At 41.6% G+C, this 16,063-nt stretch overlaps 1 protein-coding gene across 2 annotated transcripts in view; it reads left to right on the top strand.

Annotated features, from left to right (window-relative positions):
- ift52 (intraflagellar transport 52 homolog (Chlamydomonas)) overlaps positions 1 to 14,581 on the top strand; it is a 33,198-nt gene extending 18,617 nt beyond the window's left edge. For both annotated transcript variants that reach the window (XM_072242527.1, XM_072242535.1), the window contains exons 9-14: positions 4,729 to 4,797; positions 6,217 to 6,371; positions 6,976 to 7,063; positions 12,981 to 13,089; positions 13,880 to 14,019; positions 14,174 to 14,581. In XM_072242527.1, coding sequence (XP_072098628.1) covers positions 4,729 to 4,797; positions 6,217 to 6,371; positions 6,976 to 7,063; positions 12,981 to 13,089; positions 13,880 to 14,019; positions 14,174 to 14,227 — 615 coding nt within the window. In that variant the 3' untranslated portion in view covers positions 14,228 to 14,581. The remainder of the gene's footprint in view (positions 1 to 4,728; positions 4,798 to 6,216; positions 6,372 to 6,975; positions 7,064 to 12,980; positions 13,090 to 13,879; positions 14,020 to 14,173) is intronic.
- The last annotated feature ends 1,482 nt before the right edge of the window (positions 14,582 to 16,063 follow it).

Here is a 16,063-nt window from a genome sequence, read left to right as displayed (position 1 = left end):
TTAGTTCCAGTAATCCAGACTCCAGCTGGGTGGTCCATTTCTGCTGGTTTGGCAACCCAGTTACGGGGTACGTAACAATGATCAGAGTGCAGCTTACAAAGTTCTTCCTCTTCTCTCAAACTAAAGTTCTCAGGCTGAGCAGAAGATTCAGAGAAAGTGTCCCTCACCCAGTCATACATGTGTTGAAAGGGAGGAAAAATACTGTTCAATTTTGTTCTACAGTTCTTCCAGGTGCTTTTCAGTAAGACTCGAGATGTTCTGATATCCTTCCTCACTCTCAAGCCCAAGCAGCGGTGGAAATATTTTAAAATTTTCTTTTGCAACATGATTTTTCTAAAGATTCAGTTTCCTTTTAAGTCCAAGAATCTTGTCACTTGCGAGTCAAAACATTTTCTCCAAGGCCTTGCAGAGACTTGTTCAACTGGTTCATATGATGAAACCTGTCTGTTAAGAAGCTAGGTTCTGCAGCCGTTCTTCATCTTCAAAGCACTTAGCAAAATCTGGCCTACTATTTTCTTGAAAGTACTCCTGCAATTTACCTTTCAGCTCAAACACCCTGTTGAGAACTCTTCCTCTGCTAAGCCTCCAGATTTCTATATGTAGCAGGAGATTGGTATGCTCTTTGTCCAGATTTTCACACAGTTTTTTAAACATTCTCGAGTGAGCTGGTTTTAAAGTTACTATGTAACTTGCTTCCTCAGTCTTTTTACTGACGATGACTTTATTTTCAGAAGCTTTAATCTGTTTGTTTTGAGGCTCCAATCATTGTATAAATCAGGGGTCTCCAACCTTTCTTGCACTGTGGACCGGTTTAATACTGACAATATTCTTGCCAACCTGGGGGGGGGTGTTCAAGTAGGGTTAAACTCACCTCAACATGTCTTTTACAGTTAGGGTTGCCAACTTTCTCATTCCCAAATAAGGAACAAGAGTAGCAGTCAAATACGGACACTTGTGTTTACCCGGAGAAAGACTACCATGACCATGAAGCCTATGTGACGTCCCACAAATCGGTTTTGGCTTAATCTTCCTGACTACACTGTACATACATTTTTTCTACTTTATATAGGCTGTGTATTTATCATATCATTCCTGCTTTTACTATATGTTAGTGTCATTTTAGGTTTTATGTGTTATTTGGTATGATTTGGTAGGTTATTTTTTGGGTCTGGGAACGCTCAAAAATTTTTCCCATATAAATTAATGGTAATTGCTTCTTCACTTTATGCCATTTCAGCTTATGAACGGTTTCGTCGCAACGTTCTACATTAGTGGGGGAAATACAGGGCAGGGGAGGTCCCATATGGGACAAACCAATTCAGCGTGATATACGGGATGTCCCAGCAAATACAGGACAGTTGGCAACCCTATGTTCAAGTTCAACAGTGTGTGATAGGGAATGAGGAAAGGTGCAGCTGACTCATATCGTTTCCTCACGGCCCGGTGGTTAAAGACCACTGGTTTAAAATAATCACCTTTATGTGCCATATGGCTGTGATTTGTAAAGTGTCTTTTCAATTTTGCTGGAGACATTGCTACATTTGTAAGTTGTTTGTCACAGACTAGGTACAATGGAATAAGACAACTTGGATCACTGATCCATGTAAAATCTATTGATAAGTAGCTTTCATTGTAAAGGTATGGTACCAGCTGATTACTTTACTCCCCCAGAAGAGGCTAGTAGACTTTTTCTGGAGCAGCAGGAGGCATTGCATCTCTGCTGTGATCCTGAGTCTTCCAGTCGTGGAGGGTGGCGAGTCATTGGTGTGTGTGCACACCCAGCTAGCAGCTCTCTGCCTCAGGATACTGCAGAGATACCTGAAAAGCAACCACCCTCCAAGATGGCATGCACTAGCTACTCATTTTCCCTGCCAGGGACACTGCCTGCGGGAGGGCACTTGGCTTCCAGTGGACAGCATCAGCTGCACTGCTTTGAGGGAACTGCCTCGCTTTTACCAGGAACTGTTCAGGGTATGGCGTCCAGTCTCATCTGGACAGGGTGCTCCTGCACCGGTGTGGTGGCAGTACTCTAGCTGCGAGGGGAACTGGTCCCCATCCTATCATGGTGGATGTCGAGGGAGCTTAGGGAAGTACAGGGGTTCCAGCTGCACCACCGCCTGATGGGCCAGAGGCCTTGGGATACTACACGGGAGAGGATCCCTCACAACGTGAGCCATCTCACAGGGATGCCCTTCCATGACGCTCCAAAGCATTTCTTGTACGGTCTGCTCTTGCACACCTTTCACATCCTTCCCTTTGTCTGCCAATCAAGCTCGCCTTGGTGCTCTCTTTTACCATTCAGCGACTGAAGAGGTCTCTTTATTCAGGGGTCTTGCCCCTGTACATTGGGGACCTGCAGTGGAAGTGTTGCATAGGGCAGTTCTGTGCAACAGGTCTTTAAGCAGGTTCACTAACAGCACATCCACCTGTCCATTCAGTGGCCAGGAGGAGTCAGTGTACCATGCTTACATGGAGTGTGAGAGGTTGCAGCCCCTGTTTGAATATCTGAAGTGGCTGCTGCTCAGGTTCTGGTTACACTTTAGCCCCATGCTCCTTGTATACATCTTCTATACCTTATAGTATGGAAGAGGGTGGTTGTGAGGAGGATCTACTGGTGGGCTTGCTGCTGGACTAGGCCAAGATGGCCATTCACAGGTCTAGGTGGTGGAAAGTCGAGGGCTCTGCCAGGGTCAACTGCCTGTCCCTCTTCCAAGGATACATTTGTGCCCAGCTCTCCTTGGAGAGGGAGCATGCGGTCACAATGGGTACAGTGGAGGATTTCCAGGAGTGGTGGGCCACCAGGGAATTGACTGTTTTATAGACAGCAGTAATCATATTTAATTTGAATTTATTCACTGTCTTGTAAATTCTTAATGTACTTTGTGTAATTAAGTAAATTTTTATAGTTCTGTAAAAACAAAAGACATACTTTTTTTGTGTCCTTTATTTCACCAGTTCTGTGAAATGTCTCAGGAGATTGTAATTCTTTATCGTTAACCTTATCAGAATTGTGCGTGTGTGTAGGCCTAGGCCTAAGATCCTCCTCTTCCATCTCACAGCTCTTCAAAAATCGCCACACTGAACAGTCCTTAAAATGAAAATTTCGCTCCAATTTTCTCCTACATTGAGTTTGTTCACTCCCATTAGTCAGTCGGCAGCACGCAAGGGGAAGTTGGAAGAGGTCATTCGGGAGGGAGAGACTGACGTCACAGCCCAAGTTGGGAGAATCCATTCAATTCTTAGAAACCTCACTTTATGCTCCTCATCGGCCTACCGTCCTCCCCTCTGTGCAATACAGTGCACACCAATTATAAACGGCCTCCCCTATCTTGCATCAAAAACTGAGAATAAGGTAGAGTCCTATTGTGCATTACCATACTGGGCTGAAACTACTAATGGGCTGCTCGGTCACTGCCCACCACTGCAAGTGCTAGCATCGCGCATTGTTCAAAAAACGATGTTTTTTTTATCACTATCTCTCACGGAACCCCTATCGACTTCTCATGGAACCCTGGTTAAGAAACCCTGGTCTAAGCTGTACTTTTACTCCAATTATTTCAAAGTTTAGTTCAATTTTAGCATCTATACCTGGGTTTTGAATTACCATTTAGTATCTCAAACACTTCTATAAGATCACTTGAAACAGCTTGGTTCACTGTAAACATCCTCTCATAACTCAACTATCTAACATCAGTTCAATCACCTTTCAAAATAAATCTTTGAATGCCTGGAGACTTCTTTCAGAATGAAAATCAAAGTCAGTTTTATTGTCATATGCACAAGTACATGTATGTACAGATGCAATGAAAATGTTGCATGGCATATACAAGCAGCATTCACAAAAAAATCTTAAAATTTTACTGAACTTTTATAAGTATGATATCAACTAGGACAAAAATAACAAAATCCCATTTAGTGCAAAGTGATCATTGTGTTGCCATTTGAGTGGTTAAAGTTGTTTTGATTGTTTCAAGAGCTGAATGTTGAAGTAGATTTTCTTAAACTTCATCGTATGGGACTTTAGACTTCTGTACCTTTTGCCAAACTGTAGCTCCATGAAGATGGCATGGCCTAGGTTGTGGGGATCTTTGTTGACAGATGTTGCCTTTTTGAGGCTTTGCCTCCTGTGGATACCACCAATGAGGCGAGGGATCTGCTTGTGATGTATTGGGCAGCTTCTTTCATTCCTGCGTGGGCTCATGGCCAAGTGGTTAAGGCATTGGACTAGCGACCTGAAGGTCGTGAGTTCGAGCCCCAGCCGAGGCAACGTGTTGTGTCCTTGAGCAAGACACATTGCTGTGCGTAATGCCCTTCCCTTGGACAACATAGGTGTTGTGGAGAGGGGAAACTTGCAGCATGGGCAACTGCTGGTCTTCCATACAACCTTGCCCACGCCTGCGCCCTGGAGAGTGAAGACTTTCCAGGCACAGATCCATGGTCTCGCAAGACTAATGGATGCCTTTTTCATTCCTGCACATTTGACTTGTTATAGTAGACCAGTCAACACTGATGCAACCAGTCAACACTGATCAGGTAGTATTGCTAGACTAGCACTTCAGTACAAATTCAACCATCTTCTGAGGTATGCCCCAAATTCTTGTGATTATGATATCTAACTGAATGCATCCAAAAAGAATACCCACAACTATTCACTGAGATCTGTGGATAATGTCTAAAAAATATATGTGGTGGTTATTGATCCTTCAATTTTTACTCCTTTTGTTCCAGGATGTTGTTTTTCAGTGGCTAACTACAAATGAAGTCCAGTTAAACCAAATTGATGCTGAGGATCCAGAGGTAAATCATGAGAACTAATTGGTAGATTCTGGATCATTTCTTAGTTATAAGACATAGGAGCAGAATTAGGCTATTCGGCCCATTGAATGATATTCTATCATGGCTGATTTATTATCCATCTCAATCCCATTCTCCTTGTACTCTTTGACTCCTGACTAATCAAGAACCGATCAACCTCCCTTTTAAATATACTCAATGATATGGCCTTCACAGCCATAAGACAGACTGTATATAACACAGAAAACTTTGCCCTTGATTCAAGAGAGAAATCAATAGCTCAGAAGCAGGCTTACTATCTCTGGCATATGTCATGAAATGTGTTGTTTATGGGTTCATTGTTCATTCAGACATCTGACGGCAGAGAGGAAGAAGCTGTTTCTGAATCATTGAGTGTGTGCCTTCAGGTTCTTGTACTTCCTCCTTGATGGTAGCAACGAGAAGAGGAAATGTCCTGGGTGATGGGGGTCCTTAATGATGGATGCGGCCTTTTTGAGGCATTGCCTTTTGAAGATATCCTTAATGATCATCTGTAATAGTTACATCTTAGTTAGCTGTAATAGATGCCCTAAAAATACAAAAGGGTTACTGTGTTAAGAATCAACAAGTAAAAGACTCCCAATTATGAAGCACTTTCACATCTTCACTAGTTAACATTGTTGAGGATAAAAATATATACAGCGTTAATTCTAGCTTAATTTTATTGTTTAGGCAGAACCTAGTTAATTACTGCTGCTCACCATGATTAGGTGAGCCAGAGCCACAGAGCAAAAATTGGGAGCATAGGGTCTTAGAGTTGTCCATCACGGAAATAAGCCTTTGACGTACTATGTCCATTCTAACCTTTGTACTACAATCTACATTAATCTCATTACCTAAATTAATCTTGCTTTGTGTTTAACTGCCCTTAGCCTTGGCAGTTCAAGTATCTCAATACTTTTAAAAAGTCACAAGAGCATCTGCCTTTGCCGCCTCTTCAGACAGCACATCCAACTACCCTCTTATGAAAAATCTGCCCTTTTATCCTCTTTAAACCTCACACCTCTTAGCTAAACCTATGCCTCCTCTACCATAGAAAAAATAATTTTATTATCTACCCTTTCTGTTTTCCTCAAATTTACATACCTATATTAGCTCACCCCTCAGCCTCCTCTGCTCCAGGAAAAACAAACCTAGGCTATCCAGTTTCTCCTTATAATTTTAAAGTTCCAGTTTTCTCCCTAAATCTGCCCATATTACCAAATTCTCCAAATGTTACTTAATATAACATGGTGTAAAATTTCACTTGATAATGCTCATAAGTGTTTTGGGTTGTTTTATGATATTAAATGTATAAATATAATTACAAATTCTTTGGTAGATTAAATGAAAAAGAAATTATTCAATGTTTTTGTATTATTAATGGAAAAATTCAATCTTAAGATTTCAGATTACACCATGCTTCCAGATACAGCTAAACTATCTGACAGATTGAGGAGTTGCTTGCAGGAAGGAGATGAAAATCCGCGAGATTTTACCACGCTATTTGACATGTCACTCTTTAAACTGGACACAATGGCACTCCCAAAAGTTATCACGTTAGTATTAAATTGAAACTGTCTACTTTTATTTAAGAGCCAGATTTTAAGAAAGAAACTAGAATTTAAAACAACTGATAATGAACATTTCTTTAATCTTTGTTCAAACCATCTGTTATTCCCTCACAATTCAAAGAACCAGTTCAAAGTAAATTTGTTATGAAAGTCCATATATGTCACCATATTTAACCCTGGGTGATAGTCTGACATTAATGTACTACATTGCCAAATGGGGTCATAGGGCTATTTTTCTGTTTCATAAGGCTTGATATGGCCATAAATTCCCTCATAATATTGAAATTATAAAACCAAATTGTTTAGAGCTTTGTTCTATCCAACTTTTAAGGTACCCAGTTAGCACGCTACTTCAGACTTTGAATGATTGGCCGCCCATCATCTCAGCCAAAAAAATAACCGCGACTCATGGGACATTTCACCCACTTTGATAATTGAAATAATGACTAAAACAAAATATTTTTTCAAACCAAAGGAAAATAACAGCTAGCAAAGTGTAGATAATTAAACATTGTTGAAATCTAAGTTACATTATATCTGCAGTGTTTGAGCCAACGATGCAGTCTTACAAGATTTCATGCACTTCCAGGGCATATGAACAACTGAATGTGAAACATGAATCACTCCAACTGATACAACCTCAGTTTGAAACACCACTCCCTACACTACAGCCAGCTGTAAGTGCAGATCTGCAAACTATTAATACAAAAAACAACCATAACTGTATTAAAGGCAAAATAAATCAAATGACCTATGTTATGCTTATTATGCTCTTCGTACAGTAATTTACTCAGTTGTTTTATTTTTAGGTGAGCATCATAGGAAGATCTGTACAAATTTTTATTATCGAAGTAATGTTGAAAATGTTAAGGTGATAAGTTTCATGAGAACTGTAGTCTTGCAATAATAGTCTTTTTGACAACATTAGTACTTTGTAAATCAGACAATAACAGTGATAGTGTGATGAATGTAAATGTGTTCGTAAAGTTTCTTTTGGGATAGGCACGTTCTCGGGCCTCCAGCTCTGTATAGTTGATTCTTACAATAAAGGAGGATGCAAGGTGTACCTTACCCATCAAAATTACAAATTATCATAGAAACATAGAAAACCTGCAGTACAATACAGGCCCTTCGGCCCACAAGGCGAACATGTCCCTACTTTAGAAATTACTAGGGTTACCCCATAGCCTTCTATTTTACTAAGCTCCATGTACCTATCCAGAAGTCTCTTTAAAGACCCTATCGTAGCTGCCTCCACCACCGTTGCCTTCAGCCCATTCCACGCATTCACCACTTTCTGCATTTTAAAAAAAAACAAACTTACCCCTGACATCTCCTCTGTACCTACTCCCCAGTACCTTAAACCATAGAACCATAGAAACTACAGCACAGAAACAGGCCTTTTGGCCCTTCTTGGCTGTGCCGAACTATTTTCTGCCTAGTCCCACTGACCTGCACATGGACCATATCCCTCCATACATCTCCCATCCATGTATCTGTCCAATTTATTCTTAAATGTTAAAAAAGAACCCGCATTTACCACCTCATCTGGCAGCTCATTCCATACTCCCACCACACTCTGTGTGAAGAAGCCCCCCCTAATGTTCCCTTTAAACTTTTCCCCCCTCACCCTTAACCCATGTCCTCTGGTTTTTTTTCTCCCCTTGCCTCAGTGGAAAAAGCCTGCTTGCATTCACTCTATCTATACCCATCATAATTTTATATACCTCTATCAAATCTCCCCTCATTCTTCTACGCTCCAGGGAATAAAGTCCTAACCTATTCAACCTTTCTTTGTAAATGAATTTCTCAAGTCCCGGCAACATCCTTGTAAACCTTCTCTGCACTCTTTCAACCTTATTTATATCCTTCCTGTAATTTGGTGACCAAAACTGAACACAATACTCCAGATTCGGCCTCACCAATGCCTTATACAACCTCATCATAACATTCCAGCTCTTATACTCAATACTTTGATTAATAAAGGCCAATGTACCAAAAGCTCTCTTTATGACCTATCTACCTGTGATGCCACTTTTAGGGAATTTTGTATCTGTATTCCCAGATCCCTCTGTTCCACTGCACTCCTCAGTGCCTTACCATTAACCCTGTATGTTCTACCTTGGTTTGTCCTTCCAACATGCAATACCTCCCACTTGTCTATATTAAACTCCACCTGCCATTTTTCAGCCCATTTTTCCAGCTGGTCCAAGTCCCTCTGCAGGCTCTGAAAACCTTCCTCACTGTCTACTACACCTCCAATCTTTGTATCATCAGCAAATTTGCTGATCCAATTTACCACATTATCATCCAGATCATTGATATAGATGACAAATAACAATGGACCCAGCACTGATCCCTGTGGCACACCACTAGTCACAGGCCTCCACTCGGAGAAGCAATTCTCTACTACCACTCTTTGGCTTCTACCATTGAGCCAATGTCTAATCCAATTTACCACCTCTCCATGTATAACTAGCAACTGAACTTTCCTAACTAACCTCCCATGCGGGACCTTGTCAAAGGCCTTACTGAAGTCCATGTAGACAATATCCACTGCCTTCCCTTCATCCACTTTCTTGGTAACCTCCTCGAAAAACTCCAATAGATTGGTCAAACATGACCTACCACGCACAAAGCCGTGTTGACTCTCCCTAATAAGTCCCTGTCTATCCAAATGCTTGTAGATTCTGTCTCTTAGTACTCCCTCCAATAACTTACCTACTACCGACATTAAATTTACTGGCCTATAATTTCCTGGATAACTTTTCGATCCTTTTTTAAACAACAGAACAACATGAGCCACTCTCCAATCCTCCGGCACCTCACCTGTAGACAGCGACATTTTAAATATTTCTGCCAGGGCCCCTGCAATTTCAACACTAGTCTCCTTCAAGGTCCGAGGCAACACCCTGTCAGGTCCCGGGGATTTATCCACTTCAATTTTCCTCAAGACAGCAAGGACCTCCTCCTTTTCAATCTGTACAGTTTCCATGATCTCACTACTTGTTTCCCTTAATTCCATAGACTTCATGCCAGTTTCCTTAGTAAATACAGACGCAAAAAACCTATTTAAGATCTCCCCCATTTCCTTTGGTTCCGCACATAGCCGACCACTCTGATCTTCAAGAGGACCAATTTTATCCCTTACAATCCTTTTGCTCTTAATATACCTGTAAAAGCTCTTTGGATTATCCTTCACTTTGACTGCCAAGGCAACCTCATGTCTTCTTTTAGCCCTCCTGATTTCTTTCATAAGTATTTTCTTGCACTTCTTATACTCCTCAAGCACCTTATTTACTCCCTGCTTCCTATACATGTCATACAACTCCCTCTTCTTCTTAATCAGAGTTTCAATATCCCTTGAGAACCAAGGTTCCTTATTCCTATTCACTTTGCCTTTAATCCTGACAGGAACATACAAATTCTGCACTCTCAAAATTTCTCCTTTGAAGGCTTCCCACCTACCGATCACATCCTTGCCAGAGAACAACCTGTCCCAATCCACACTTTTTAGATCCTTTCTCATTTCTTCAAATTTGGCCTTCTTCCAGTTAAGAACCTCAACCCTAGGACCAGATCTATCCTTGTCCATGATCAAGTTGAAACTAATGGTGTGATGATCACTGGAACCAAAGTGCTCCCCTACACAGACTTCTGTCACTTGTCCTAACTCGTTTCCTAACAGGAGATCCAATATTGCATCCCCTCTAGTTGGTCCCTCTATATATTGATTTAGAAAACTTTCCTGAACACATTTTACAAACTCTAAACCATCTAGACCCCTAACAGTATGGGAGACCCAATCAATATATGGAAAATTAAAATCCCCTACCACCACAACTTTGTTTCCTGCAGTTGCCTGCTATCTCTCTGCAGATTTGCTCCTCCAATTCTCGCTGACTATTGGGTGGTCTATAATACAATGCCACTAATGTGGCCATACCTTTCCTGTTTCTCAGCTCCACCCATAAGGACTCAGTAGACAAGCCCTCTAATCTGTCCGGCCTGAGCACTGCTGTAATATTTTCCCTAACAAGCAATGCTACTCCCCCACCTTTCATTCCTCTGCCTCGGTCACATCTGAAACATCGGAACCCTGGAATATTAAGCTGCCAGTCCTGCCCCTCCTGTAGCCAAGTTTCACTAATTGCTATAACGTCATAATTCCACGTGTCAATCCACGCCCTCAACTCATCTGCCTTTCCCGCAATACTCCTAGCATTGAAATATATACACCTCAGAAGATTTTTACCACCACTCACAACCTTTCTATTAGTGGATTTGCTTGAACTTTTAATATCATTTATTTTCACCCCAGCCACACTGTCAGCTCTGGCACTCTGGTTCCCATCCCCCTTCAAATCTAGTTTAAAGCACCCCCAATAGCATTAACAAACCTCCCTGAAAGGATATTGGTCCCCCTGTAGTTCAAGTGTAACCCATCTCTCTTGTACACGTCCCACCTGCCCCAGAAGAGGTCCTAATTATCCTGAAATCTGAAACCCTGCTCCCTACACCAGTTCCTCAGCCACTTGTTCATCCTCCAGAGCATCCTATTCCTACCCCCACTGGCATGTAGCACAGGTAGCAATCCTGAGATTACCACCCTCGAGGTCCTGCTTTTCAACTTCCTACCAAGCTCTCTATACTCACTCTCCAGGACCTCCTCACTCTTCCTTGCTATGTCATTGGTACCAATATGCACCACGACATCTGGCTGATCACTCTCCCACTTCAGAATGTCATGCAATCGATCAGAGACATCCTTGACCCTAGCAGCCGGAAAGCAAAAAACCATCTTGGATTCTCTGTCACGACCACAGAACCTCCTATCTGCACCTCTAACTATCGAGTCCCCTATCACTACTGCTCTCCTCTTTTCCCCCCTCCCTTCTGCACTGCAGAGCCAGACTCAGTGCCAGAGATCCGGCTACTGCAGCTTGCCCCAGGTAAGTCATCCCCCCCCCCCCAACAGTATCCAATGCGGTATACTTGTTTTTGAGGGGAATGGCCACAGGGGAACCCTGCTCTGCCTGCCCTTTCCTCTTCCCTCGCCTGACAGTGACCCAATTTCCTGTCCTCTGCTCCTTTGGCATAACTACCTCCCTGTAGCTACTATCTATAATCTCCTCATTCTCCCGAATGATCCACAGGTCATCCAGCTCCTGCTCCAGTTCCCTAACGCGGTTTGTTAGGAGCTCCAGCTGGATGCACTTCTTGCAGGTGTCGTTGTCAGGGACACCGGAGGGCTCCCTGACTTCCCACATCCTGCAAGAGGAGCATTCCAACATCCTGCCTGGCATTCTCTCTACGCTAGACAATCTGAATAAAAATCTTACCGGAACCTACACTGGCCTCTGCCTGCTCTCGCCTCCACCTCATTCTATTCCTATACTCACTGTCATATGACACAGACAGTGATCCCGAGATGACTGCCTTTGAGGTCCTGCTTCTCAATTCCTTCCTAACTCCCTGTAGTCTGTTTTCAGGAACTCTTCCCTTTTCCTACCTATGTCATTGGTACCAATATGTACCACGACCTCTGGCTGTTCTCCCTCCCACTGCAGGATATCGTGGACGCGATCTGAAACACCTGGACCCTGGGAGGCAAACTACCATCAGAGTTTCTTTCCTGCGTCCACAGAATCGCCTATCTGACCCCCTAACTATAGAGTCCCCTATCGGTACTGCCTTTCTCTTCCTTTCACTGCCTTCTGAGCCATAGAGCTGGACTCTATGCCAGAGGCACGTCCACTGTTGCTTCCCCCAGGTAGGCTGTCTCTCTCCCCCCCCTCCCAAACAGGAGTACTTATTATTCAAGGGGCCAGCCACAGGGGTACTCTCTAGTACCTGACTCTTCCCCTTCCCTCTCCTGACTGTTACCCACTTGTCTGTCTCCCCAGGCCCTGGTATGACCACCTGCCTATAACTCCTTTCTATCACCCCCTCACTCTCCCTGACAAGGCGAAGGTTATCAAGCTGAAACTCCAGTTCCCTAACACGGTCCCTTAGGAGCTGCAGCTCAACACACCTGATGCAGATATGGCCGTACAGGAGGCTGGGAGACTCCAGGACTTCCCACATCTGACACCCAGCACAGAACACCAGCCTCACACACATTCTTCCTTTCCGCAATTAACACAGGTAAACCTACCTCACACAGGAGGAAATCTGCAGATGCTGGAATTTCAAGCAACACACACAAAAGTTGCTGGTGAACGCAGCAGGCCAGGCAGTATCTATAGGAAAAGGTACAGTCGACATTTTGGGCCAAGACTCTGCCTGAAACATCGACTGTATCTGAACCTACCTCACATTGTTCCGTTATCGCCCAAGCCCTCTCACTCCGCTGCCTGCTCCAAATGCTGCCCGCTGGACATGGCTGTCTTCTTTTTAAACTTTTCCCGCTCTACTGGTTGACGTCACGCACCTGCGCAGTCTTGTCTCTCTTTACCCCAAGTAGTAAAATGCCTTCACTCCGGAAATCTTCACTGTTCCACTCGCAGCCTTCTTTCTTCGAATCTGTTCAGTGTGTACAACATTTACATTGGCATGGGGCATGAATATTAAACATTTATTATTGTTCATCAGGTTTTTCCTCCCTCCTTTCGAGAGTTGCCAGCACCGACATTGGACCTCTTTGATCTTGATGAAACATTTTCATCTGAGAAAGTGAGGCTTGCTCAGCTGACTAACAAATGTGAGCAAATAATTTTTTTAGTTGACTGTATTTCTATACCTCGTATCAAGTGCTGCCTTTGCTTTGAACATTTGCTGTTTTTGTGGCCTAATATTTTTCAGATTACATAAATTGCAGTTTGCTGAAGGGCCGGTTGCGATGATGTTTGCTCAAGTGGAAGGTCAGCAAATCAGTGGAGGCAATTACCTCTGCTGAACTGCTAGTCATAATGTGAAAATCAGACAAGTGCCAACAGTTAATACCAAGGCCACATTGAACAATTGCCCCAACATCTACTTTGAGGGGTATTTTCACAAAGATAAAAAAAATACATTTCTGTATAGTTGTTTAGGAAGATAATTGCCATGTTTGTATATTTTCTTTTGAGTTAGGAATATTTTACAACTCTACATCATTGATTCTAATGACACATGTGCCAATATGATCCAAGAAAACTCTGCACTTACTTTTTTTTTTTTATAAAAAGATTAACTGTAGTCTGTGGTGTAATCTTTCAGTAGCATGCACACCCCCACACTCATAGCTCATATTATTGAGCCAGGTTAAATGATAAATGAACTGAGTGAGAGCAGCTTCAATCAGACATTCAATTACCAAGGCTAGCAGAAGGATATAATCTACTACTAGTAGCCACAATACTTGACCTTGCTTAATATCACCAAAGAAAATATTCTGTTTTAGATATTGTTTACTCTTGCCTGGCGTATTCATGAGTTACTATATGATAGAATAGTTCACAAGAGCCTACTATGTGTTTAATGAAAACAAACTGGCATTGGTTTCTTTTCAGGTACTGAGGATGATCTAGAATTCTACGTTCGTAAGTGTGGTGATATTCTTGGTGTATCAAATAGACAAGAAAACAAAGATGCAAAAGAAATTTTGGAACACATCTTTTTCCAAGTGGTGGAATTTAAGAAACTGAATCAGGTAAAATTTAAAGGCATGATTAAAAATCTGCAGCAAATAAGTCATAAACAACACAAGTCTCTTTAAAATTGTAAACTGATATTAGAATTCAATAAGACGTGATTTCTTCTAAATTGATTTTAGTCCTGAATGATTATATTCTGTTTCTCCACAGGAGCATGACATAGACACAAATGAAGCTGGAATAATTACCTTGCAGAATAATTGAAACCAAGTAGTTGTACTTGGAGATTTCATCAGCACTTTGTCCTTTTACAAAATGTAACTTGCAAATTGTTAGATTCCTTACGCAAAATGTATATTTTTGTACTGAAAGAGTTGATCACTTTGGCTGTCTACAACTTTGAGATGTTTCTTCATACACTACAGATAGATCTAAGATAATGGTCAATTCATTCTCTAGAGCAATTTCCTGTTTGTAAATGTCTCCATTTACCAAATCTTATTCATTCTAGTTCAGAATTTAACTCTTATTTTGAATTATTTCATATTATTTACTTTTAAGCTTTGCTGTTTACCAGTTTGTACTTATTTGTAAATAAAGATTTTTTTAATTATGCAAGGCTTGTCTTGAATAGCAACTTCAATAGCAAAGTAAAAATGTACAGGAGCTCTGTCAACTTGTATAATTATATGAAATGAAACACTAAATAGTGCCCCAACCTCTGAAATGGCAGATTATATTTTGTTTCCTTGTCAATTTTCTCTTGTAAGTATCAGTATGTGACTTCACATCTGTTCATTTTTCTAGGTTTGGATGATACTGTGATCAGTATTTGCTACCTTTATAAGATAGTGGTGATATACTGGCAGCACTCTGGTGAAGTTACTCCCACGGTGTTTTTGGATAACATGTTCTAGGCTTCCTCAGGATAATTTATCTTATACTTTTGGCTGAACACTGAAACCTTCAGCTGTGCATTACACTCACTCCAAGTCCTAAAGCCTTAGAGCAGGAGTTCCCAATCTGGTGTCTATAGACCCCTCAGTTAATAGCAAGACCCATGGTATAATAAAGGTTGGGAAGCTCTGCTTTAGAAAATAGGGATACTCTGGGAGTCAGAACAGTATAGCACAGAAGCAGGCCTTTTGACCCATCTAGTTCTGCCTAGTCCCATCAACCCACACTTGGACCATAGCCTTTCATTCCAAACTTCCTCTTAGTAGCTTTAAGTGGTCTGCCACTGTCTGAGCTTAGAGTTCACCCACAAGGACAGATGCACTTGTGTCATCTAGATTGAGGAAAAAGGTTAATACCATTAAGTTTATTTGGTTACTCAGTTAAAAATAGTACCCTATTTTCTCATTCAATTTAAACTGTAGCACAGTTCAATTCCTCCATTTTCCTTTCCCTGAAATGAAGATACATTTCTGTGCATATTGAGCCTTTTTTAAAAAAAGTAAAATCAATGAATGTTTTATGCTGCCAGCTATGATTTGTACTACAAATTTGATAGTAGTCTCCAGAAAAAAAAAAGGAACTGGCTATTTGAATTTTTAAAAATGTATGCCATTGTTGAATAGTTATTGCTATGCTCAAAATGATGGTTCTACAATGTGATGGCATTCTCCCCTGTGACACTATATAATCAGTGGCTATCTGTACTGGCATTAGTAATGCTAATGTATGTGGGGCAGAGGCAAAAGGAATCTTGGAAGTAAGATTGTAAATTGAATAAAGGAAAATGAAGTGAAATATTACTTCCATTTGGTATTGGCTGCAGTAATGTCATAGGAAAGTACAGCCCTTCTAGTCCATGCCAAGCTATTTAAATTGCCTAGTCCCATCAATACCCCTACTATCCACATACATATCCAAACTTCTCAAATATTGAAATCGAACTTGCATACACCACTTGTACAGGCAGCTCATTCCACACCCACCACCCTGAGTAAGGAAGTTGCCCTTCATGTTCCCCTTAAACTTTTCACCCTTAACCCATGACCTCCAGTTGTAGTTCCACCCAACCTCAGTGGAAAGAGCCCTTCAATTTTGTATAGCTCTATCAAATCTCCCCTCAATCTTCTATGTACAAAGGAATAA

The sequence above is a fragment of the Mobula birostris genome, chromosome 2, assembly GCF_030028105.1.
Source record: "Mobula birostris isolate sMobBir1 chromosome 2, sMobBir1.hap1, whole genome shotgun sequence".
NCBI lineage: Eukaryota > Metazoa > Chordata > Chondrichthyes > Myliobatiformes > Myliobatidae > Mobula > Mobula birostris.
The sequence above is the reverse complement of the archived record's forward strand: the minus strand, read 5'-3'. Positions and strand labels throughout refer to the sequence as shown.